Genomic DNA, 23158 nt, shown 5'->3' with positions numbered 1-23158 from the left:
AAGTTAGCTAGAACAGAAGTGATCATAATGCCAGAAGGTAATATAACAGATGTTGACAGCAGCTACAAGTACCTTGGTATCCCACAGGCAAATGTGAATCATGACACAAGGAAAAGCAGCTACCGCCAAATACCTACTAAGAGTGAGACAAGTCCTGAGAAGTCAGCTGAACAGGAAGAACAAGATCCAGGCTATCAACACATATGCTCTAACAGTCATCAGATACCCCTATTGGCATAATAAGCTGGCCTAAGGAAGAGATAGAAGCCACGGACATCAAGACAAGGAAATTTCTCACGATACACAAAGGGTTTCATCCCAATTCCAGCACCCTGAGAGTATACACTAAGCGGAAAAATCACTGGATGCCCAGTTAAAACACAGATTTCTTCATTTTAGTGTGAAGTTTGGTGTTTAAGGAAAGCTTCTTTTTTGTTGTTGCTTTCAGATTCCCTGCAATGACATTTTACACTTGTACCTTATTCTGAACCAATTGCACCTCCTATTGCAAACAGCTAATATTCAATGCCTTTGTAGCAGTCTAAAGCAGACAACACAAACAGCACAGACAAGGAAGCCACGCGATGGCAGCTTCAGCAGCCGCTTGTGAGCTAACTGCCAGTCTTCTAAAGGGAGAATGGGGATGAAAGCACGGAGGAGTGTTTTGCCTGTCACACTGCACTCTGAAGACTAACGGCGACTGTCACTAAACTGTAGTCAGTGATAGTCAGGCATGATTTATGCTCTCAGAGGACACACTGACTAACTAATCTCCATACAGGCTTCAGGATGGTCTTACCAGTGCAGCCTATCACAGTTAAAGTCAGGCAGCCACTACTGTCCTATTGAAGTTTGCATATGGCCTCACCAATATGTTACTGATTACTGTGCTAACCTACGTCGTAGTATGTTGCTTCTCAAGTAGGCTTGACTAGACATGTGGCACAAAAAAGGAAAATCTATTATCAAACACAGTGTAATGTGCTTAGTGTGCAACTTTTCATGGGTCAAAATAACAATCCCCCCCCCCCCCCCCCCCCGGCGACACCCTGCTGGAGGCCATTTTTTACTATGCCTCCTGCACTTTTCTTCATGAAGATACCTTCAACAGTAAGAGTTGCATCACACTGGTTTGAGAAAGGCAAAAGTGAGGTGGTTAACCAAGTGATGAGCTGCAGTTTGAATCAGTCTTACCCCAATCCCATTTTGTAATGCTATTATTGGAATCCAAATTAAGTCCAATGACCCCTGAAGTTCTAGCTTCAGTAATATGTTGATATAAAAAGACCAGCTTTATCTCTGGTCTTCTTTAGTCCATAAGTGCAGTCACAGATATTCTTTCACCTCTGAGTCATACACAGAGCCATTTAAAAAGAAATCATGCTCTCAGAAACATATTCAAAGCACTTTAATGCTTAGAAAATCAATACCTTTGCATACAAGCTAATCAAATCAAATAATTTATCACGCACTAATTGATTTTGACACTTTTAACACTTAGTTTGGCATTGAAAGAGCATGGTTGCTAGGGAGTGGCTACTGTCAGTGGGGACTTGAAAACAATGAGTATACAAGAAGTCAGGATGCTACCATGGGTAATAAAATGGTTAAGGTTCCCAGCAATCGAAACAAATGTCTTCATTGTAAAGCCACAGCCTATTCTCAAGTGAATTATTGCCAGAAGAGGAAAGCAATTATCCCTGCCAAGAATCAGAGTTCCAATCACAATAACACAGAACCATGCATACAATGTTGTGGATGGACACAGTAGTAGACCTGTGTATTTAATGACTTTGTTTTCTTGGACTTGAAATTGCAATCAGATAAGAAACACTTGCACTGCATGTGACATTTCCACTGATAATACTATTGCAATATTATTCAAAAGTTATTGTCATGAAGAAAATTTTGAATCTATTTAGCATCTGTTCAGGTCAATCCAACTCATAAAGTCATGAGGTAGTTTCAGGGCTTACTTATATCATTTTAAGTCTGATGACAACACATCTGTACAATGTTGCTTTGCACAAATAAAAATAATTCTCCAAGCCTTTTGATCTACTGGTATTTCTCAGTCAAGACAGAAATATTCTGAATCAATTTTTGAACAAGATCCATATGGAATTGTAAATTCCCTATAGATAGTTGCCACAAAAGTTCCTGCAACTAATTAAAATGTCTCTCGTCCTTCCCACTACCATTCTGGGAGAAACACCGCAGATGCCGTATTTTTCCTTTTATTTGGTTATTTAGATTTTTTTTTTTCCTTATCGCAATACAGCACATTTTATTCTAGCTGCGGGATCCCTCTTTTGGACTGATTCATGGATGAAATTGTTGAGGTGGTCACAAACCGAATCAAACCTTTGCTCCTGTCTATCAGCCTTCCAGGGTGAAAGATAGATAGTTTTGAGAGTGCAGACACTCGTCCCTGACAAGATGGAGTACAGCAGCTGAGCTTACCTTGCTGCACCATGGGTCAAGCATTGTTGAGTGGTTTCAGGCTTATCACATTTTTCCCAGCAATTTTAGCTGAATGGGGTTGGCATAAATGCAAATACGGAAGCGCACAGTACAGCATTAGCTCCAATGCAAGCACTTAATAAATATTTCTCTGCTGTCAGTTTTACATGCCAACACTCAGCCAACCCTTATGTCAGCTTATGTCAGTTTTCAGTGTCAGCTACTGGGAAAGGAAAAGGCATGAGGTCACACAACAACTATCAGTTAGTCTGTGTAATGTACTCTGTTGCTCTCCTTTGGTTTTATTACTAAATCTATTCAAATTTGCAAATAACTGTCCAAACATTCAAAATAAATAAATTAATAACTATATGCGTAAATAAATATCTGAAAATGATTCATTTAAATGGTTTATCAAAATGATAATGATTTTTTCCCTCTATACCTTATTAACATCAGGTCATTCTTATCCTAAATGTATCTTCTTTTTTTTCCCTAAGATATTCCTAAAAACAGTAAATATCCATTTCAGCATCTCAAACTGTTTTACGAATTGATATAAATTAATTTTATTGCTGTATATCAAATCAATGGGCAGTGTCTTAGCAGTGCAGTTGAATGGCTATTTTCATAAGATTTGCCAATAGTGTGATTATCCTAGTGTCAAAGAGGATAATCTCAACATTATTTAATTTTTATATTGATTCTCAAACTTCTTCAGGATAATGAAACAAATAGCTGAAATAGATATAGTCCATTTGTCCATACAGTTTTTATTTGGGGAACATCTCTACATGACAGATCTGGACCACTCATAGATTTTGTTCACACCTAAGAGAAAGTTGCTTAATGAAGAAGATTCCTAAATGTAGCAAATCCTCTTAAATTGCTAGTACTATTGTTTCAAGAATAAACTTGTTTATATGAGTGGTTCTCATATAGTGGTGGCATGAGGCCCATTGTCTCAGTAGACACTCAAAACCCAAACACAGCACTCAGCTCTGCCCCGTGATGTTAAGAGTTTAACAATACAGAAGCTCAGTGTATGGGTCAACACATTTCCCCTTACAGCAAGAAAGCTTGGCCAGGGGATTTTCTATGTAGTGCCCCATTGTTGAGCCCTGGTCAGCTGAAAGCACTCCATTCTTCATATTAGTTCCTCTCAGCTCACTGAAAGGAAGCAGTGATCAAGGACATGGCAATCTCTCCCGCAAGCATCTGCCTCTGTGAAAGAAGACAGTTCACACAAATGAAAACCTTAGGTGAAGAGCACAGAGCAAAGTATTCCATGGCCCAATAGAGTCTAACAGTTCAACATGCCAGCAGGGCTTCCCACCCATGTAAATGATATCCGTGGTGAAGCCCTCATTAATATTCAACAGCTATTCGGGCTGAACGGTGGGCACCCACTCCTTCCCTTTTTTACATAGAAGAGTTGGGGGAAAGACAGAGTTTTTGAGGAGGACAGTGGGCGACACGGTCTACTTTTAGCTACATTCCTTTCAGAAATAGGCTCCAACATTGGAAATATCCCTCCTTTTTCCCCTCTTCCTGTCTGCGTTTAACTCAATGGGAGACATGGATTTGTTTGAGGGGAGATTGGTAGACAAGAAAGTTTTGTAGGAAGTGGGGAAGGGTTCAGACACCTGTCTTTCTCTCTTCAACCCTGAGTACCCTTAACAAAAAAAAAAGCCTTTGTGCTCATTTTTCCCCTTCCTCAGCTCTTGTCAAAGGACCCTATTTAGGAGCCTGTCCACCTTGTGCTGATAACTGGGGCTCAGTCAGAGTACTAACAAGCTCTCCATGCCCCTAGCTTGACTGGTGCTGCCTTCGCATGTCAGCGAAAGACACTACTGTTAGCAATATTATTCATCATAAATTTGAACCAAACTAAATTAATCTCTACAGATCAGATTAAATGATTTGAGGATTAGCAATGAGTTCTTTTTAATTTCCTGATGTTCTCACGGTAATTAATTTCATTATATTTGTGTCACTATTAAGGCAGTAATACAGAGTTTACTAATTTCAGAGCTTCAGCTACACAAGACTCTAATTAAAAACAGTATGTAACCACTTTGGAATTAACTCTCAAGACCACTAAACCATTATAATAGACTTGACATACAATATAGTATAACTCATAATAGTATACAATATTATAATGGTATACAATATAAGTTATATTATGGTAAAAAGAATGGTGATTTTTTTAAAGCTGATATCACATTGTCCTGCAATCAAAGATCATTTATGAAAAGTCACTATAATTAATTGGGATTAATAGATACACATATTCTACTTTATATGTTTAGGAAGAATTAATTAGAAATAGCTAAGGGGCGCCATTCATGTGTTTACATAAAAAATTCACCATAAAATGATGCATTTCTGTTTCAGAAGCAATAACATGCAATACAAATATGAATTCAAATGAGCAGTGTAGAGGGGGTTTGTCCGGGAGCCCAGTGGTCCCTCCAACCTCTTGTTCAAACAGAGGCACAGCAGTTCAGGACTCTGCCCCAGCACCAACTACAGTTCATCCAATTTCTCAAACAAACAGTGTCTCGCCTCACTGGGCCTTTGCCTATCAGCACAAACATGCGAGATGCTGTGCTCTGGATTAAACGCAACATGGGGATGAAACCATTTTTTGTGACAGTGATATTTGATGATGGATTTCTAGGCAGATGACTGGCAAGGGACATTTGCCCTCTCAGACACATGAATTGAATGTGATGATAAATCACTCTGCTGATGGCGAGTGAAATCTGGGGCATACATTTCTGTATATTAAAATCGTAATTAGAACAGGAATATGATGCTAAATTAGTAGCACACAAAACCGGACATTCTTTGCTATCAGCAGAGAATGTTGAAGGTTAAGGATGGAATCAGTTGCAGGATTGGATTGTGTCTAATTCCACTGCTTTTCAACAAAATTAGACCTTCTTATCCCTACATCATTTTTATATTAAATATTAGAAATATTTGACACATACAGTTCTCAAAAGTATATAATCTATACTTAGGTCAATGTATATAGGGACTAGAAAATGCCTTGTCTCTCACAAATCACCTAATACACTGATAAGCATTCTAGGCCTCATAGCTTCTCAGTGTAAAGAAGGATACTGCATGGGTCAGTGGTCACAGAATAAAGTCTAGATTGGCTAATGCCGACCTCAGAGAACCCACTTACATAAAGCACAACATAATCTGACTCTTGCAGTGGGAATGCCTGGATCTTTTGTGATGAAGAGGTGGCCAAGCAGATTTATTTATTCCAAACGCAGTGCTTTGGCACTTGAAGAGACCTGGGGGCTAAATTAAATGGGTTAGGGGGGAAGAGGGAGGAGGAAGATATGAAGGAGCCATGGAGGAATAAGAGCAGAATGAGAGCATTCAAAAGAGGATAGGGAATAAGAAAAAAAAGGGGGGAACAGAACTGTTGCATTCTCCAGTCCTTTATGGTTTGGCACATACATCAAAATATACATATGGTATTCAGACATTATCAAGGCTGTTGACAGTCAAAGTATAATAGAAACAGATCTTGCAGACAGGACAAAATACTATGCCATTTCTGTATATTCTGTATATATAACAATTAAATACCTATGTATGTCTACAGATGTATATGTGTCTTAGCTGCACTATAAAGTAACAGACAATGTAACAGACATTTAAATATCTCTCTCTCTCTCTCTCTCTCTCTCTCTCTCTCTCTCCCACTTTATCATTCATACACACATACAAAAAACAGAGGAGCTCTGTTATGGAATCATCATGACTGATTTGAGTCCAACATGGTTTGGTAGGAAATAAAAAGCTCTTTTTTTTTGCTTTCATGAATGCGCTGTGACACTGCTTGGCACTGGCCTTCCTTCTGCCAGCTACTGGCTGTAACAGCCCCATTCTGAAATCAGAGAGCAAGAAAAACATTTATGACAAGACATCTAGAGCCTAAGGCATACAAGCAGCTCCTGCATGAACCAATTAAAATTCAAATGAAATCAGGACTACAATTAGTTAGACCAATTAGTTAGCATTAGAAGATCAGTAACTGATAAGTATGCTATTTTACCACTAGGACAAAATGAACAGAAATGTAATATGTAACATAAAAATGTATCATGCTTTAGTTCTTTTTTTTCAATTTGTGGTTTAACTTTTTTTTTTTGCTTGTTTTACAAGTCTCAGTGCAGGATTATGGATTTTATAACTCCCTGAATTTATTATAGTATGTATTTGCAAGTGATTGGTCTCAGACAAGATAGCTTCCTGAAAAAAAGAATTATTTGTAGTGTCAGCTTCACAGGACCTGAGAATGTTTACTGTTTTCACTATGCATGTTTGTAATTTTAACTCACTCAGTCTTCTGACTCATTCTTCTAAAGAGACAGGAGTAGATTTATTTGGTGATCCTGCCTGGTGATCCTATTGCTTTGTGTTCATTTTTTGGAAATGACAGAAGTGTGGCCATTTTGTCACATAGTTCATTACTCTGTGGTTAGCATGGACTGCTTGTAAAGGTGAAAAGAAGAACTATGGAGTCCATTATGCAATATCAATATGTCAGGCACCCAAAGCATGCAAAATTTCTAACTTGTTTGTCCATTTTTTACTCACAGATGTTTGTGGCATCTTTCTATCATAGTAGTAATTGGCTTTGTCCTGTCTTGAGCTTTTTGTAAGGGTCTCTCATCTGTCCACTAATTCATTCATCTGTGTCTCTAGCCACCACACATACGCTGTAGCTCTAGCAGTCTGTTGACTTCTGCCTTCGTGGCCCTGGCATAATTTATTTAGAATGTCTGTCTTTTTGTCTCATGTGCTCTGAAATGATGTTTCTCTCCTTCATGAGGAATCAATCAGAAATTAATCTACTTTAGTTTAATCTACTTTAGTTTAATCTGTAGCACGAATAGGCTGTACCATGCTGTCAGTGTGTACTGTACTCTGTGCTTCCAATTCATCTGTAGATTCTGCCTGATATCAGCCATGAAAGGTTTTTCCCTGGACACAACTGCTCAGAGTTCAACCTGTTTGAGCACTGAAATCAGGGAGTTGTGATCATGCTAGTGAAATCCATGCCACTTAAATGACTACAGAGATGTTCACAAGCTCAGCTTACTGCAAGGATTTCTTTTTTTAATGAGTAGATCTGGAAAATTAAGACAACTGGTTTCCATTCAAACTCAGTTGAATCTTTGTAAATTCTCTATTCAGTCTACAAATAGATGCAGACATTGTAGTTTCTTGCTTCACACTGTGTTGTTTGTCTTTCTTTCTTGGAATGGTTAACTTTGCCAACCAAGCATTTTTAAATAGTCAAATGAGTCAAATGAGTTTTGTCATTTCTGGGAGCCATGGTGAAAATTTTCCCACAAAGTTGAGCTCAGGATTGATGCCCTAGGCATTGATAACATTGCCTAAGAATTTGATTGTGTCAACACTACTCATTATGAGGGAGCCTTGCATCGCTGAACTTTTGTAGAACTTTGTGGAATCTGTTATCATGCTATGTGCTGTCAGGACTATAAACCAAGCTGTCATCAGTATGACTAAGAACCCTCACCATGCCATCAATGAACTGTGAAATACATTTCTGAAAATGTTCAGGAGAAGATATTATTCCATATAGTAGCTTGAGAAAAAAAAAAGTATCTGCCCATTGGTGCCATTAACATTGTCAGTATGAGTAAGTCCATTTAAAGTTTATCAAAATAATCTTGTGGCATCAAACTTTGTAAAGACTCTTAGCTGTGGCAAAAAAAACATAAACCGTGGGCAGAATGTGACTCCCTCTGTTGTATTGAAGTACTGTTGTACTCTGTTGTACTGGCCAGGGAGGGCTCTTTCTTCCACCCAGCCACAGACAAGACCCAGGACCCCACTGATGATTTGAGGTTGAGCAACAAAGCTATAAATGGCCTAGCTATCAAGATGCCCTGGTGTTCTGACCCACAACTGCCTTTCCTTAGGCATCATAAACCCATGGATGGAAAGGTGAAAAACACTTATCAGCCTGGTTATACTGTGAAACTATGACCATAAATTCCATCAGATGCAAATCCCTACCAGGAAAACCAACTTTTCTCATCCTACAGATTCACAAAGTAACAACTTGCCATTTAATCTATTATGATATCAAATGATAATCAACTAGTAATGTATGGTTATTACAATATAATCTCCAAATTGTGAGGTTTTATACTGTTATTTTATAAGTCACTGTTGTTTCATTATACTGTTTATTACTTATTCCTCATTAATTTGCATTATTCACTCAGATCACTTAATTTGTATGTTGCTTACCTCAAGCTTATTGTAAACAAAGTGTTAATAACTCCTCTTTGTCTTAACTAGAATTACACAATACACAATATATTAAAGTTAGTAGTTTGTAACTTCTAGAAATTAGGAAAGTAACTAAATTGATTATCCAATTGTTGTACCCTTCCAAGGTTTGTTTACAAACTTCATTCTAAGACCATGATGTAGAAATTGATAGTAAATGTATGATTTTCTTTGTCTAGTTTATTCGTGGTGAAACATATGGATTTCTGTCTCCCAGAGAAATTTTCCCCCATCGCAAAAACAAAGGAAATTGAATATGTATGAACTAGGCATGCCCTGTCCCCCAACATATACCTGAAAGGTTCAGCTCCTCTTGGGCAATCTGGCACGAGGTGTTAATTGGCAAGCTGCTTACTTGAAAGGGGGGGTTGGGAATCAACCCCTCCCCCAGCTGAACCTCTGTGAAAGTTGACAAAGATTCTGATTTTTTGAACGAAGTCAATAAACTCTTGCTAAGTGGCTAGAAAGACTGGAAACCAGGCTATCTTAGTTTGTTTTACTATATTTTAATTTTAATATTTTTTTCTTTTTGTTTTTAGTTTACTAATTTTTTATCACTAATGTGTATTCGTCAGTACTTGCTCATCACAGCTTATATTAAGCAAACTCGTCTGGATGGGTTGATTAAGACTGGAGTTTCATTGCACTGCTGGTAACATGTCCAAACTCTTGCTTCAGAAAGGTTGGCCTACAAAGGCCTATGGAACATGAACATCCAATCCCTCAATCTAAGAATCCTGGTCTTCTCACTGTCATAGGCCTCCATTTTCTGATTATATATCATAAAATGTAAACTGTATCCTTTTCATGATGCTAACTATTATTTGCTGGACTCATAATGAATGTCTTGGAAATGTGTTGTACTTTTCTGAACAGTGTATTTTTCTAGAAAGTGAATTACTCAGTGCCTCATCTGTTAGGTATATATCATTCATAATCCCCATTTTAGTGATGAAAAACTGTACTGATCTTTGTGGAGGAAAAAAGGAAAGTATAATTACAAAAATAATCTTTGTAAAAAGAATAATCATAAATAATGTTAAAATGACAGAGATATTAAAATATTTCCCAAAGGTAATGTTGATTTATGGATGCGATTTATTGTGGAACAAAATGTTACCTCAGTATGCAGGCTTGTCATAGACCCCAAGTCTAGCAAAAAATGCTGCTGTATGGCTCATTTGCATTCCTTTGAGCTATGTTAATATGCCAGTACATGCTATGGGAGAGGAGTAGGAGGTATAGTGGGTACAGAGGGTGTATATAAGTGATTTCAAAGATGCATGAGTGGGACAAAGCAATGACCTCAAATTCACATTTTAAAATTCATCAACAACACATGCAAATTGCATTTACGTTTCTGTGAACATGCAGAGCAAATTGTCTGAGCTAGACCTTGTAGAGGAAGCCAGACAACTAGGGTCTTTGTAGCAGACACTGAATGCCAGCAGTGGGGAGACCTGTCCAGCATTACTCCTCATGACAGTGGACCTCAGCTCACTGGATGGTGCTGCCCCTCACCATCCACTGGTTACTTGGCCAAATAGCTTTCAAGGCCATTATACCAAACCAGTAAAGCCCTTTAGAAGCTGTAGCAATTTTAATAGATTGTCAATTACAATAGATAAAATTAATTTGGGCACCACATTGATTAAAAGGGAAAATATATTCATTTTAATTAATTTATTAATGATTAATGATTAATGATTCACTCTCAACTTATGAAATTCACCAATTCAATACATGATTATTTCTTGTCTACAAGAATATTAGTCTCAAATGTAATAACAAAGGGATGTTTATTGAATAAGTAGATAGGAAAAACATGCACATCAATCATTAACTAGAATTCTATTAATGCCCAGGAGTATTAAGTTCACGATCCTAACAGACAATCATGTGAAATTTCCTCCAAACAATTTGTGGTGGATGGAGGTAGCTAATTAGGCTAATAAAAAAAGAGAAAGGAAACTGTTTTAACCAGCCTCTGACCAACTAGGTAATCTTATCAACCAACAAGACCAACAAAGCAAACTTATTAATCAAACAATATTCGTGATACAAGCATACTTGGAACCTAGAAGGAAGATCAGGGGAACAAGGGCCAGACTTTGTGACACAGTGTAAGGGAAAACTAGGCTAATTATGGTGCTGATGAGACTGTATCACAGACAAGAGGAAAGAGGCAACTAACTGAATTTAATTAATAAACGATAAAGTTACTATTGTTACTAACTGGTAACATAATAGGGAATTTAAAACTTGCTGGCGTTCAACCCTGTTGATCCGTCCGAAGGGGCACAGGAGAAATGTGGGTTCCATCCAAGCCATCTAGATAGAGAAAGAGAGCATCCCAAGCAGAGAATCTGTTTCCTTGGAGTTGTCTGATGGCAACCACCACATCATCCACCACAAATAAACTATAAAGAAAATAAAGAAATAAAGGGATAAAGAAAAGTAAAGAAAATCATACATTACTACTCATTTCTGACTCCTGGTCATAGAATAAAGTTTTTAAATAAAACCCTTGGAGGCGTAGAGCAATTGGATAATCAATTTAATTACTTTTACTTTTAGTAGTTACAAACTACCAACTTTAATATATTGTCTAATTGGTTCATATAGGATTTCTGGTAAACATAACTAGGAGTGCGTAACAATTTGTTTACAATAAGGTTACAATATGCATAAGGTAAGCAACAAATGAAGTAATCTATGTAAATAATGCAAATTAATAAGGAACAAATAATGAACAGAATGATGTGACAACAGATAAAATAACAGGAGCAAATGTCACAATTCGGAGATTATATTAAAATAACTATACATTACTGGTTGATTGTCACTTGACATCATAGCAGATTAAATGGCAAGTTGTTGTCACAGAATGCTCCTCCTCCATAAGTCACGTGGTATGGCCCGCCATGTGCAGGGGGATCCACATGTCCTGTGCTTGTGTTGTAACCACACCACCAACCCGGGATTGCACACACGTACACAGGGTTTAATGTTAATGTCTTGTGTCGATTTAAACCGCTGTCCGTGTATGCTCCCTTTGTTGGTCATTGTCGCTACATATATGTGTCAATCTTGCTTATTCTAGCCATAACATTGTTTTGTGTAATTGTCTATTAATGTATCGGTGTTCTATGTTTAACGTTAAGTGTACAGTCATGTTTTCTGTCAGTGTTAAGTGTGAGTGCACCCTCGTTGTACATGTTTACTGTCATTAAATGTTTCACGTTGTCAAGGGAGTCTGTGCGTCCTGTCCCGCGCCCTACAGCACTCGGGCCAGCAGCAACGTTACAGTTGTTACTTTGTGTATCTGTGGGATGCGAAAAATTAGTTGCCCTGAAAGGGATAGTCTAATGGAATTTATGGTCACAGTTTCATGAAATATAACCAGACTAGTAAGCATTTTTCCTTCCCATCCATGAGTTTATGACACCAAAGAAGAGGGGGTTGAGGGTCAGATCACCAGGCCATCTTGGTAGCTAGGCTGTTTATGGCTTTGTTGCTCAACCTCAAATCACCAGCAGGGTCCTGGGTCTGGTCCATGGCGCGGAGTGGGTGAGAGCCCCCCTTTGACTAGGTCAAAGTTTCATCAGGGGAATCATTTATAGTCTTCACTACAAAACAATTCAAATCCAATCATGAACTGCACAGACAACTGCACATACAAGAAGAGCATGCAAAACATCCCCGGCCTGCCCAAATGCCCAACAAAATCAGTTATTCTTTAACAAAGCAAAAACATATCGTTAAACTGCAGTTATGTGTATAAATTGACTTTAAAGTCACATTTGGAAATACGTTGTCTCTTGTTTAGCTTGATGACCAATTTGAACTGGTTGAATCTGTGACAAGTTGAAAGTCTACTAACAAGATCGCTGAGAGAAAGGTGAAATAAAGTAAAAAATCAGTGCTCTCCATAGAGTGTTTCCAGTGCTGAGATTTTTCTCTTTAACTTGATTCAGTTACTATAAACTATAATTCCTTTACATTAGAATTTTAATGCATTCTTGTAATTTCAGTCTTCCAAAGACATTTTAAGATGGGAGATAAAACAGAATTACAGAATTACTCTAAGCAAACATCTATGTGTAATTGCATTCATAATCCATGCCTATTACAGTTGAGAATACACATTTGCTTCTTTCAGTGCAGATCTTTTAGAAAGTGAAGTTTGAAGGCTTCTTAATATGCTTTTAGAAATATTTACTCTTTATAAACCATATTATTAGATAAAATCTTTGGTGAGTCAAAGTTTTAACTGTATTTTTGAAAAGCATAAAAGAAGTATCCCAATTTACTGCTCCCTACTCTGAAGCATTGCAAGAAGAAAACTGAAGCAAAGCAAGAAGCAGGGTTCTGGACCAGACAGTGACAATATTACCCATCAACAGGAATTTTTTTTAGTTAAATATTGTTTTCAAATGTGAACATTTGATATATAAGTGTGATGTTATTTCATATAGGCTGTGACATTAACAGTTATTTTGCTCATGGCAAAATACCTGTGAAGCTTGCTAATTCCTGTTTAATGTTTTCCAATTGAATGTTTGTTTCATCTCAGCTCCATTTATAGTGATGTGTTAGTTAACCACCCACCCGTGATCCTGTAAATAAATTAGTCATCTTCTTCAAGACATTTGGTTTCTCTGATGCAGCACTCTGTGTAATACTGCTGATGCAAGCTTGGCTACTAGTCAGACTTTTAAGAGAAACCTGTCGAAAACATTTTCACATGTGCTAACCACACATTACAGAGTACATGCTGCGTCTTAATTTGCATAAATGCCATAATAAACCCTATGTAAATTACTATGGTTTATGCGTGATGTATATGTATGTCAGCAAAGGCTATTGTGTATACTTCAGGAGCATTTATGGGTTCTGCTTTATTTATTTTATCTATCTATCTATCTATCTATCCATCCATCCATCCATCCATGACTACAATTTATTTATCTATAGCACTCTCACTTGCTCTCTCTCTCTCTCTCTCGCTCTTGCTCTCTCTCTCTCTCTCTCTCTCTCTCTCTCTCTCTCTCTCTCTCTCTATATATATATATATATATATATATATATATATATATATATATATATATATATATATATATATGCATATATATATATATATATATATATATATATATATATATATATATATATATGCATATATATATATATATATATATGCAGTGTACTGTAGTAAGAAACATAGTTGTAGTGAAGTCCACAAGGTTTTACATTTACATTACATAAAGTTTCGGACAGAGGTCCTTCATCAGCAAAGTCCTTCGGTCCTCCTACAAATTCAAAAGCACTTTGCTTGCATAGGTGATGACGGACCTTTGCCTGTTTCTTTGGAAATTCTTTGGAAAGTACTTCACTTCACTGAGAGAGAGAGAGAGAGAGAGAGAGAGAGAGAGAGAGAGAGAGAGAGAGAGAGAGAGAGAGAGAGAGAGAGAAAGAGAGAGAGAGAATGAGAGTAAAGTACACAAAATTCACAGTAAAAATGTGGAAAAAAATCTTGGGGGTCCATTTTTAAAAATCGGGACATGTCTGAAGTATAGCAAAAAACAAAAAACAAAAAAAAAAAACAGATTTGTGCACAACTTATGTACTGTGTATATACAACAGAACTATTAACAGAGCCATCTTAGCAACAGTAACCAAGAACTCCTGTTAGAATTCTGGTCAGTGATTATTTGAAATTGTCAATTGGTAGGGCGGCAAAAGCTTAAGTGTAAAAAATTACTTGGCAAAAGTTTAATTTTATTACAAAGCTTACAAATTACAAAGATAGCTTTTGTATGACAAAGTTTAAATTAGCGCAATGTTTAGACACATTCTATTCCGTAAAGAACCATTACATTACTCTTGGTGATGAATTCTTGTATTAGTTGAAAGGGTTTAGATCACTGTCAAACTGTAACCTCAATACACACTAGGAGGGCAGTAGCTAAATTAGCGGGCTAGCTAGACTACATGACTGTATTAAGCTCTAGAGAATTTCTTTCATAATTGATAGCTAGATAGCTGTTATAATATGGCGCTAGATAGCTACTGTTTTATTGATGATTTAAGATTACATATTACCTACCTTCTGTATAACAATGTTTAAATTAGCATTATGCTTAGGCACATTCCATTCCGTAATGAACAATTACATTAGTGTTGGTAATCCCTTGCATTCACTGAAAGGGTTTAGGTCACTACCAAACTGCAGTCTCAGAACACAGTAAGTGTAGGGAGGGCAGTAAGTTAAAAACATTATATCAGATTCAAGTCGGTATCTGTGTTTTCAGCATGTGTGTATCCATAATTTTGATTGCGTTACATTTACAGTCCCTTATTCATTATAGTGACCATGAATCATATATATATATATATATAGAGAGAGAGAGAGAGAGAGAGAGAGAGAGAGAGAGAGAGAGAGAGAGAGAGAGAGAGAGCGAGAGAGTCGGTGGCAAGAGGGGGCGGGGGTGTAGGAGCGGTCCAAGCGTTTAGCGGCAGCGGTATCTCAGTCAGAAGCTCAGCGCATTCGTTTCACTCCCGAAATTTTACAGCAGACTAGGCTGATCTTATTTCTACTTTCGTGGCGTTTTCTTCTGAGAACTTAATCATTCACGGACCTGTAGCTACATATATCTATATTTGCATTCAGCAGTTATTCATATAACGCTCTCTGGATTTATACCATTTGGATACATTCTTTTTCCCATTTCTCCTTCGAGAAGCAGAGAGGGAGACCGCCAGGAGCTCGGATATTGCTTTTGACGGGGAGAAAATGTGACTGCTTTGACTGATGCCGTTGTTTTCAAATCAACATTTGTTGTTTCACACTGTGATTCGTGACAGCTCTAACACCATCACTGAGGTCAGTATTTTGATCTATGGTGCTGTACAGGGCGTCAGTCATAGTGGAATCACGTCTGGATGCAGATGCATATTACATTGTTGATTTAGACCGGCTTGTTAATTTTATTGAAGCACCTAATTTGTACTACAGTCTTTCTGCTATTAAGTATTGCTTTCTCCGTGAGCTTGGCCAAGGGTTTTAACTGTCATAAAACGTAAACGATACCCTACAAACTCTGTTAATTACGAGACTTACATTATACACACAACTATATTTCTGTGTTATATATACTGCATGTTTTCTCATGTAAAAAGTAAGCAGTTAACTAATGTTTGTAAGGAATCGGCCAAACTGTTAGGTTGTTGATTTAATTATATCCAAAAACACACACATTTAAATATTAGCTTTCCATGATTGAGAAGTTATTTTGATGCCTGTGATATACTGAATGAACTCTTTAACTGGGAAGGATACACGTGAACACAGTTCCATTTTCTGTGAAGAAAAAAAAAAAACATTGAAAATATTTTTAATTGATATGACATTTTGATAATGGAAATAAAAATTCCATGTGAATGATTTTCTGTTTTTTTTTTTGGGGGGGGGGGGGGTTCCTTATGAGTGCCTTGAAAAGGAAAATGCTCAATGTGTTTACTGGTGCCTGTTTTTCTGTGGTCATTGGAAGGCATGAATGCTCACTCTGTTTCAGTCTTAGTCATATGCCCGCATGGCAGTAATGAAACATTTCCTTCTCTGCACTCCAGATAGGAGCAGATCCTGTTCACAAAGTCTAAATGAAGTTTCCCAGCCATGCAATGTTCTTGGAAGGCAGTGATCCTGCTAGCCTTGGCCTCAATTGCCATCCAGTACACAGCTATCCGGACCTTCACATCCAAGCCTTTCCAGCTCTGCCCTGTACCAGTCCCACAGAACTGCAGCCTGGGGACCCAAGACACAGATGCCTCCTTCGAGCGTGGTTGTGATGAATATGCTTATTTCACCTTCAATGCCTCTCGAAAGACCCATATCCTGGTCTTAGCCACGACCCGCAGCGGCTCATCATTTGTGGGGCAGCTGCTGAACCAGCACTCTGACATCTTCTACCTGTTTGAGCCACTCTACCATGTCCAGACAGCCCTGATTCCCCGTCTCTCCCACAGTCGCAACGCGGCCGACAGACGTGTGATGCTAGGCGCCAGCCGAGACTTGCTCCGAAGCCTCTATGGCTGTGACTTGCACTTTCTGGAAAGCTATATTAAGCCACCACCAACCGACCACACCACCGACAAGCTGTTCCGCCGTGGGGCCAGCCGAGCACTCTGCTCACAGCCTGTTTGCGATGCCTTCGGGCCCAGAGAGGCCAATGTGGAGGAGGGTGACTGTGTGAAGAAATGCGCCACTCTCAACATGACCCTTGCTGCCGAGTCCTGCAGGGATATGCGTCATATAGCCATAAAGATAGTGCGGGTGCCTGAAATAGGGGATCTGCGGGCACTGGTGGAGGATCCACGGCTCAACCTAAAGGTGATCCAGCTGGTAAGAGACCCTCGGGGGATACTTGCCTCACGGATTGAGACCTTCCGGGACTCTTATCGCCTCTGGAGAATCTGGAGGGCAACAGGAAGGAAACCCTATAACCTGGACTTGACTCAGCTCACAGTAGTGTGTGAAGACTTTTTGAGCTCTGTTTCTACAGGTCTCAGTCACCCCTACTGGCTTAAGGGGAAGTACATGTTGGTGCGATATGAGGACTTAGCAAGGAACCCCCTCCAGAAAACCAAGGATATCTATGACTACCTTGGACTGTCTATGGACAAAAATGTGGTGGACTGGATTCAAGCAAACACCCGGGGGAGTAATGAGCTCTCGGCCAAACACAAATATGGTACAGTGAGGGATTCTGCAGCCAATGCTGAGAGCTGGAGGCTCAAACTGTCCTTTGACATGGTAGACTACACACAGACTGTGTGTCAAAGGGTCCTACATACACTGGGCTATAAAAGTGTCAAGTCAGCCGAGGAACTCAAAAATATTTCCCTCTCACTTGTGGCAGACAAAGTTTTTGTACCATTTTTATAACTAAGATAGTTGTGAATGACTATTTTTGATATGTTTATAAATGTTGCCTTATGATTGATGTTAAGGTTATTCTTTTCCTCATATACCTTTCAAATTTGCACTAAATTCCATCCTTGAACTCATATGGATAGAGTTCCTTATTCATTGATGAATAGTAGCACAAGGAATTTTATTGCAGAGAACATGCAGTCTGCTGATGCTGGCAGATTTCTAAAAACACCATCATATTTGCTTCAGTGACACCATTGAATACAAAGGGGCCATCACTGGTCTTTATGCCTGGCTGTTGCTTTAACAAAAGTGAATGTTGCCATATTTTCAAGGGTCATGTCAGCCCCTAAACAAATTGTGAATGGTGATGAAAATGCGCAGACCAAATGTGGCAGAAATAACACACTGTATGAGAACAACTGTGCAATAAATTGTGAATGTCGCAGACCACCTTTAACATCACAGTGTATTCCTACTGCAGACAATGACGTTTCAGAAAGAGTACAATGTACTACAGAGGGCAACTGCTTGGGCTTGTGTCACGTAGCTGAATCAATAGGGCTTAGAGATATAGTGGGAGAGGTCTTTTGGTCATCTTCTGTGGCTTCTCACTGGACTGACAAATGCACTGAAAGCCAAAGATGTGCAAATGTTACATGAGGATGTGAGCCTGCAGTGTTGATGGTAGAGTGCTGCCCATTGAGATGCAGAAAGAGTGAGCAGAAAGCTTTGATCTGCCTGGCTGTCGTGGCTGCTATCCCGTGCACTCTTTTCCTAGTCTCAGGGGTGTTAGATGCATGCCTCTGGAAAAGCATTTCTCTTTATGATGGTGACAGGAAAATGTCAGTGATATGATGAGCTGTTTGGCCACTTTTACAATGTGTTTACATGTTCTTCAGAGCACATTTTCACAGAATACATAACATAAATATTTTTATTAGAAATACATTCCTATTAATTGCTTTATTGGTACTCATTGTAATAGTGAATTTATAATAATAACATATAAGGTTATCAAGATTTTAGGAGTGTGATACTGGGAAGCTTTAACATAACAATAGGTGCACTACTGCATGGTAGCCTGCTGAAAACTCCATCTTGCATGTTTCACCAACAGTATTCCACATTCTGTCATTCTTCAGAGAGGCCCCTCAAGCTTGTTGAAACAATGTTAACTTAAAAAGAACTGCTTTAAATAAATCAGTTTCATATCTTGATAGACCAGAATAACAAGCATCTTTAAAAGGTGAATTGTTGGATGCCAGATACAGGCTCCACCACAGTCCATTTTTGTGGCATTTTTGGTTTGGTCTTTATTGTCTTGACTTTTGGCAGTGGGTTATTTATAAAGTTAACCTTATCTGAAATGTTGCTGTTTGCTCCCCATATGTGCTTTGTAGTCTGTTAGCTGGTCATTAACTGAATGTTGTTTTGTTCACTGACCCAGGATGGGATAAAACCTGGATGTTGCAGAATGACTGTGTGCAGCTGTAGCATCACAGCTGGAAGAATTATTCCACACTGCTGGTCAGGTGAGTGGCAGACGCATGTGCCACATGTGCCACTCTGAAAATTAAATATTAAGTACCTTTAAACCCCTGCCAGCAAACTCCGGTCTAATACTTGCAGTTGAATACTTCATTGTCAGCCTGGCGCTTTCATAGTTATCTTTAGCAATTACAGCTTTTACATTCATTTCAAATAAGGCCCTTTGGAGCTGATCTCTCTAACCAGCTAGGGTGTGAAAATGTGACAGTAAGTGAATACTATTTAGTTTCTCTTGCTGCTACGGTTTTAAATTGCTCAAAGCTGATAGTGGCTCTTGCAGTCTCCCCCCTCAGCTCTCGGGTCTAACTGTGGCACTGACAGACTGGAGCGCGGCACTGCCACCACACTGAAGGCCCATTGATGCAGCAGCGGCCCCGGGGAGAATGGGCATAGATCTGGACGTGTGCAGAGCACGCTGCCGGCTCCATCTAAGAGGAGCAGGCTCACAGAGACAGGACAGTGCAGCTTTACGTCACTTGGGCAAACCTCCAGCCAGCTGTTGGATCGACAGTCTTTCTGGGTTGGCCTGTGGTTTGGATATTATGTGATGTGTACTCAGAGTAGTGCACTTGAGCAAACTAGGGAGAAGTATTATATAAGGCACATAGTCATGCTGGAAATATTTTTTAAAAACTTCTGTATGATATCTAAATACAACACTGCAAAGTTAAATGTAAAATGAATATGGAAACAATTCTATTTTAGTCCCTTTCACTCCTTTTTCATTACTTTTATTTTTTATTCAGTTTATTGTTTGATTTGCATTATCATTATTGATAATATTTCTTTTCTGTTATCAGCATAAGCAATTTATTTATTTATTAATTTAGTAATTTAGTAATTTCCTATGGCGAATTTTCACAACACGCATAATTTCTCAGATAAAACACTGCATCTAATTGTCTAAAGTAAGTTTTTAATTCACTTCATTTTGCACAATCTACAGTTGTGGTTTGGTCAGTGATTTTCTATTCAGGACTTTTTTACTCTTGACATTGCAAAAACACAGGAAATGTGTATTAGAGTATAAGTTTGGTGAAATGCACATTTGCAGTTTGTGATGAAATAAGGAATATAAATGGTAAGGAGGTACAGACCAAAGTTTTGTTAATTTGCTGTAACAACAGTTTAAACAGTGGAAAATGTTCACAGAGAATGCATGAAGTTAGAAAATATTTAGATTAAGATTGGCTGAGAGAAACAGCTTCAAAAAGTGAATTGTAAAATTGTTTACAGAAATATCACAGGATGCATGCCCTGGTAGGGAAGGGCTGTGGTCCAACACAGACCAAACTGGACTGGTTCACATAGTACCAGGGTTGTGTATTTGTTTAGTTTCACTCGCTCAAGTCTCTTAACCAATGCAAGCTATATTTTCACAGGGCAGTGGATAACAGCAAACAAATAGTTTAAAGCTAGTTTTTTCTTACAGGTATTTATTTTTCATTTAATGTTTAGCAAACTCTGTAGTGGAAGCAATACCTTGTGTGTAGTTTCTTTGCCCATACAGATTTGCTGTATATCAGCAATTATTTGTCCAGGAGTGCATGTGTATGTGCAATTATAGTGCTTGTTTATTGATCACTTTAAAATTATTAAATAAACAATCATGCATACTTTATATCCCACAGCCCAGGGTGACATACAAAGTGTTAAATATCATATCTAAAACAATTTTAATGATAATGTTCTATGGATCACACAGCTGTAATGCGAAGTTTCACTCTTAAGTAAACATTACTGATCCAGTTTCTTTCAAATAACCAAGTATTTCATGCATCATTACTGAATCTCAGGTATCTGTGCACAGACATTCTATACTCTTGCCATGGAGTTCTGATTATGAAATACCGTTAGTATTTCAAGGAATGGGCAGAGCAGGAGTGCACAGAGAATGCAGGCAGTTATCCAATGGGTGATGTACCTGCTGGAGACTGACACTAGCTCCTTGGCTCTGATGAATACCTTCAGACCTAAAGGCAATGCAGCTTCACTGTGTTTTCTCAGCTTTGTCTGTTTTGAGATTTGGCGCTCCAGATGTTCTTTCCATCCATCTCCACACAAAGGGCAGTGACTTTTAATCTGATCATTTGGAAAAGGTCCCACTGTAAATATGAGCCAAGGATACAATGAGATTTCAGAGCTGCTATCTGTCTAAATCTGCAATTCCTGGAGACACTGAAGAGAGAGGCCAAACTCTAGAAGTATGCCTTTTCACCAGTTTGTAAATGGCAGTAGTTCTTATTCATATTACCCATATGAACTAATGGACTCAAAAAATTATATATAAAACACATAATTATATAATAATATATAATTTGTTTGTGCATGAGTGTGTACGTATGTATGACTGTATTTAATCCATTAATCTGTCGTCTTGTATTTTCCCAGATCCATTAGTGTCTATGTGTATCCATTTCATATAAGTGTCATGGACCGGCACTTGTTTATGCTTGTTTATGTCAAAGGATAGCTAAATGAAGTCTGGTTTATATTTTCCTGGGTAAATATTTCACCTGTTCATGAATCAAACCTTAGCAGATCCAGATCTTATGGTAAATAATCCATTATGAGCCACCCCCACCTTTACCCCAGTGTCTCTGCCTGTATCCGTGGTAACACGAAGTGATAAAGTGCCCTGCATCGCTGAGGAGCATAATTTGACAGAATGATGCATAACTCCTTATTGCTTCTCTCTCTGATAGGAAATTCAAAGCACAGTTCCCTCACTGTTTGTCACTGCCTCACTCTCAGCCATCCCATTTCTCTCTCTCCCTCGTATTCTCCTCTCAAACAATGGTACATTTTAGTCTTTCTCCTTACATTTCAGTCTGTCCTGTTTAATTTCACTGACCTATATGTAACATTCTGAGCAGTTCTGCAATATAGTCACATTTAATAGAATGTGGAAGGCACAAACTAATTCTAGAACATAATTTTCCAAATGCCAAAATTTGTTTCCTATGTTTTTGGGATTTAATACTTAGGTTCTAAAACATTTTTAAAACATAACTATTCATACTAATAAAGATACAATAATTTATGTTTTATAAGATCAATATTCTATGCTATTCTGTATTGAAAACCCATTTCAAAATGTATTGCAAAATCAGAAAAATTACAATGTGAAGAAAAGTGGCATTATATTGGCCAGAGGGCAATAAATTACTTTGCACTTGTATTATTCTTACTACAGTCTACTTTAAAATAAAAGAAACTGCAAAGGAAAGGCCAAGCAGAAAACAGGGGGGAGAAAGACAGGATCAAAAAGAAAAGGAAACAATTACCCCTGCTGAAAGCATGCCCACAAACAGAAACAAAAAGAAAACGCCAAGGTTTATCTAGAGGCTATCAAACAGATGTGACGTTATGTTGTCAAAAAAGCTTCTTGGCAACTGCAGAGCATGAGGTTCTTACAATCATCACCAAACAATGGAAGCTGTCAGCTCCTCTGATTGTTCAGGCATCCAGATTACAACCTGGGCACAAACTCCCCAGTGGACCCAACAGCATCTCATCAGACTTAACAGTCTTCAATAATGAAATAATCACACCTCCAGTGTAGGGCTGGAACGATTCCTCGAGAAACTCGAGTAACCCGATTACTAAAAATCATCGATGCAATTTTTTTTGCATCGAAGCTTCTTTTAATCTATCTATATCCATTATATTCTTACTTTCCATCGTGAATTGCACGAAATATGTGCAAAACAAGCGCCCCAAAAATATCACGTGATATTTTATTACTTCTACCGTAGAAGGACGTCATAATATGAAGAAGCCGAAATTTATTTTTGCTTATTTTCTTGAATTGTTAGCAAGCGACGGAGAGGCTACGAATAAGCT

At 38.2% G+C, this 23158-nt stretch overlaps 1 protein-coding gene across 2 annotated transcripts; it reads left to right on the top strand.

The window, feature by feature from the left end:
* Nucleotides 1-15341: 15341 nt before the first annotated feature.
* Nucleotides 15342-22491, top strand: LOC113570891 (carbohydrate sulfotransferase 1-like). Of its 2 annotated transcripts, XR_014124187.1 has the most exons (3): nt 15342-15712; nt 16459-19296; nt 19593-22491. XR_014124187.1 is itself a non-coding variant. In XM_026999591.3 (2 exons), exon 2 carries the CDS (start codon nt 16505-16507, stop codon nt 17771-17773), a length of 1269 nt encoding a protein of 422 aa, XP_026855392.1. In that variant the 5' UTR covers nt 15342-15712; nt 16459-16504; the 3' UTR covers nt 17774-22491. The 2 variants fall into 2 exon arrangements, 1 of the variants encoding a protein (XP_026855392.1); XM_026999591.3 differs by having other exon boundaries at nt 16459-22491.
* The last annotated feature ends 667 nt before the right edge of the window (nt 22492-23158 follow it).

Source organism: Electrophorus electricus, chromosome 6 (genome assembly GCF_041902795.1).
Source record: "Electrophorus electricus isolate QZ-2024a chromosome 6, ASM4190279v1, whole genome shotgun sequence".
In the NCBI taxonomy this organism is placed as follows: Eukaryota; Metazoa; Chordata; class Actinopteri; order Gymnotiformes; family Gymnotidae; genus Electrophorus; species Electrophorus electricus.
The sequence above is the reverse complement of the archived record's forward strand: the minus strand, read 5'-3'. Positions and strand labels throughout refer to the sequence as shown.